The following is a 4,320-nucleotide window of genomic DNA, read 5'->3' as shown; positions in this document are numbered from 1 at the left end:
ATCCATAGGTATTATCAATGGATAAAAAGTTTGGTGAATGATCCACTTAAATTGATATACGTTTTTTCCCTCCCTCCCTCTCTCTCTCTCTCTCTCTCTCTAAAAAAGAGAAATCAATTCAAAGCCAGATCTAGAGAGAGAAAGAAAACCTAACTCGGATGGAGCAGTAACAGCACTCAACTCCCCCTCGCCTCGCCTTTTATATACGACATCGATCTCGATCTCGATCTCGATCTCAGTTCAAACAAGTAGGAAAAGCGAAAGAAGAAGCAAGCAAGCTAGGGTTTCCATTGTTCTCCACGAGGTTAGCTCCTTTTTATCCTCTCCTATTTCCTTCTAAATTTGCCAAGATTTTGCTCAGAGAGCTGAGGATTTTGCTCAGAGGGTAGATGAGAATATGCTCTTGTTCTCTTTCCTCTTTCGCGCCCTTTCTCATTGACGTCTATGTGGCACAATCCCCACCATCCTCATAAAGTAGGAGAGAGAGTGAGTTGGTGGGGATTTGTGCCTACTTTATGAGGATGGTGGGGATTGTGCCACATAGGCGACAAGGAGGAAAATCCCCTCCTATGACAATGATACACATTAATCTCTCTATATATATATATGAGAAATATGAGTATGCTTAGTACCAAGCACAAAAAGTTATGCTTGGTAGTGAGGTGTCACATCTCATTCCACTCATTCAAATTTGGGACCACATTCACATGTGTAGGGAGTGGATGGGGATGTGACACATCACTACTAAGCACAACATTTGTGCTTGGTACCAAGCTTGCGCGAGACAAACAACGTTTTTGTTGTGAAAAATAAAAGTGGACTAGGCTGAAATTGTTTGTGTCCATGAAGATCCTAATAATTATGCTGAGCTGGCTTGTGGAAGTATGGGACGTAGCAGTTATTAATGGTGAGCCTTGTTTGAACACGGGCATGCAGTGCGAAAAGGATTGAAGCAATTAACGATGGCATTAGAGAATGAGCCCATTTAGTTCAGCATGTATTTTTTTATTCAACTTATCAAAATCCACAAAAGCCCAAAAAATTTGGTTCAGATCGGTGACAGGTGACAACACAAAGACGTTCAGATTCTGACCTGCAATCAACGAATCAATGCACTTGAGGGTGTTTTGGTTTGGTGTTGTTGATTATAGATATCGATTCATCAACAGTGCAACTTCTAACTACATTCAGCGACTGTTTGGTTCAATAATCTACACTTTTTGCTTTACTGTAAATCTCAATTTGTAGCCAATAAGTTATCCTGATTTGAATGTAAGCTGCAGTTGTAATTTTTTTAAGCTACAAATGCAGTTTAAATTACAACTTCAATTGCAGCCGATCTATAGGCGCTGTCAAAAAACATGACACCAACGATTCCATCATAACACCCCGTAAGAAGTGGTGATTTATACCATTCAGAGGTGGTTAGAGGGTTAGTTTGGTAATTCTGACTATCTTGTAAACGGTGTAAGTCAATGTATTCCTATAGGGATGATTCTAATAGGATCCCCAATGCCCAAAATAAACATCTACAACTATACTACGATTACAATAAGTGTAGTTATGCAACTTACATTTGTATTTTTAATTACAATTGCAACCAACTATATCATCTACATTCACAAGCAGTATACCCCCACCCCTAAATTTTGGAATTTTTTCCTCTCAAAGAAATTTTAGTTATTTATAAATTACATTTAAGGAGGTCCAGAGAGAAATGTTCAAAGTTCAGGAGAATTTTGTGAGACGCCACAAAGATTAGTGGGGCTACGTGAGATAAACAAATTCATAATGATCATGCGCAACGCCCCCAAAGTTCAGTGGGTTTTTGTGAAATTAACACTTTAAAAATAATATTTATTGATCGAAGTGATTGTGCGTAACTTATAAGCAGCTATGAAGATCATTTATTAATTACTATTTAATAACGTGTTACCCTAGATTCCAATATATTGTCAGAGCTGCAACTATTTTGACTGTAGTTGTAAGATGTCAAACTTCAATGCTGCGGTCTAATTGTATTTATATTCAACCCCAATACGTAAATAAATGTGATTGGTCCAACCAAAATGAACTAAAGACGCACGACATGTAAACTTTATAATAACTAAGTTGACATACATCAAACTTAATTAAACAAATGCACAAATGGAAATGTGAAAAATACACAAAATTGAAATACATCAAACTCGTTGTCGACTTCTAATTAGACTGCAAATGTATTCTTTCTGGTAAGTATACTTATTTTGTTAAATGAATGATAAAACGTGTAAGTATACTTATTTTGTTTTCAAATAGTGATAAAATAAATTGTAAAACGTGTAAGTATACTTATTTTGTTTTCAAATAGTGATAAAATAAATTGTTGCCTGCAAATGTATTCTTTCTGCTATGAGAGTTCATCTCTATTCTGTTTTGTTAGCACAAACATTTTTCTGAAATCTGATCACAATAACAATGCTATTTTTTTCGGTAGTCTTTAAAATATGCAATTTACCATGGAAAGTAAATATTCATCTTCTTATTCTGATAATAGTAACAAAATTACATTCATAATATAATACAGTTAGCACTACTAAACATACTCAGAGCTTGACTTGAATGCTTTGATAAAACCACATAATTTACGAAGGGAGCATGAATGCTCTGACATATTTATTACACACGGAATGCAGACTGAATGCAGATGACCAATGCAATGCAACTTCTTGTTCTTCATAAATCATCACCAACCTTCTATCTCTGGCCTCTCATTTGGACCAATAGAAGGATACCCCCACAAAAAAAAAATTACTGTAGAAGGAATGAATGAGCATTAAATTGATTGATGAATATATTTGGTTTATTTTACAACCCTTGAAATGATATGGAGTTATAAATGTATATAGCAGTGTTCATATACACATCTAAAATTTGGCAAGTAAAAATTAATGGAAAACTTACTGATCAGAAATATGGAAGTTGTTATCTTTCTATTTCTTTCTATTTTCAACTCCTCATTTAGAAAAGCAAGAAAAACCCATATGCTGTGGTCAATGCATTCACATGAAGAATATAGGTAGGTACAAAAAATAAGAATCCGCACACATACAGGAATCAAATTATACTGTACACAGCATTTAAATGAATCCAACTGTGAACTGACACAACTCTAAATGCAGGATATGAACATGTGCCAGCTTCATTGAGTTGGTTGCTAGCACAAGAGGAAAATTTAATAGCAAAGGTATCATCGTAGAGAGAAGGAATACCCAAGATTCAATACTCTCTGATGATGTCACGCAATTCAAGAGGATGTTTATTGCTCTCATATACACATTGAAATTACAAATTGGAAACACAATTTCTCCTCCACGTACATATTATTATAGGTGACTGCTACAATTGATGGTTTTTACCTCTTAAAGAGTGGTAATGGAAATCCAACACTGGAGGAAAAGGATCATTTAGTTATTTCATCGAATTTGAAATAAGATTTTGATGAATAAATATTGGTTAATATACATTATGAAGCTATCACAACTGCATAATCATGTGAATAAACAAGCATCGACCATCTTTTTACACAAGTGAAGTCAGAGCATTTGCCGCCATCCCTCATTTCTCTTTCTTGGCCTCAGGAAAGAATTGCAACACTAGCATCCTATCAGAAGCAAGGAAACCAATGTTCAATCAATTCAACCACTAGAAGATTACAATGGCTGTAACCAATAGTCAGTGTACTAAATAATCAGTAAAGAAGTTTCTGACAGTAGTTGTTCTTAAATACTAGCATACACATGGGCTGTATGCATCATTGCTAACTAAAACTGCTAATTCCTATTAAATCACTATATACAAGAAACCAATGCAGATGACACATAATTCTCGTGTGAACCAGACTAGGGAATATAGACATAAATGAATAAAAGGGAATGCAGATGACAAATGACGCAAAGACGACATTTACTTTTCTGTGATAGATTGTTGTGGTTTTCTGTGTTTCCGATTTGCTCTTCTTGTGCTTCCCTATTGCAAGTACGGATCTAGTTGGGTAGGTCTGGGCAAAACGTTCACAAAGATCGCCAATTGAGACGATTACAAACACGGACCTCATATAGCATTAGTTTTAGGCAGTGTAGGTGCTAACAAAATAGTTTAGGGAGTGGATACTCCCTCGCAGTAAAGGAGAATCGGTTTATCACTAAAACATATCCGTTCCATGGACTACACATTATGAGGTCATTCCTTTATATCAATATTTCCTAATTCAGCTTATGCAAGGGAATCTATTCATCACTTATCACAACCTATACGTTAGAAAGAAATCAAGGGGGCTCA

At 35.5% G+C, this 4,320-nt stretch overlaps 1 protein-coding gene across 2 annotated transcripts in view; it reads right to left on the bottom strand.

Annotated features, from left to right (window-relative positions):
* LOC109835793 (protein EI24 homolog) overlaps positions 3,479–4,320 on the bottom strand; it is an 8,954-nt gene continuing 8,112 nt past the window's right edge. For both annotated transcript variants that reach the window (XM_020403821.1, XM_020403822.1), the window contains one exon: positions 3,479–3,643. In XM_020403821.1, the coding sequence (XP_020259410.1) occupies positions 3,598–3,643 (46 nt within the window). In that variant the 3' untranslated portion in view covers positions 3,479–3,597. The remainder of the gene's footprint in view (positions 3,644–4,320) is intronic.

This window comes from Asparagus officinalis, chromosome 3, assembly GCF_001876935.1.
Source record: "Asparagus officinalis chromosome 3, Aspof.V1, whole genome shotgun sequence".
In the NCBI taxonomy this organism is placed as follows: Eukaryota; Viridiplantae; Streptophyta; class Magnoliopsida; order Asparagales; family Asparagaceae; genus Asparagus; species Asparagus officinalis.
The sequence above is the reverse complement of the archived record's forward strand: the minus strand, read 5'-3'. Positions and strand labels throughout refer to the sequence as shown.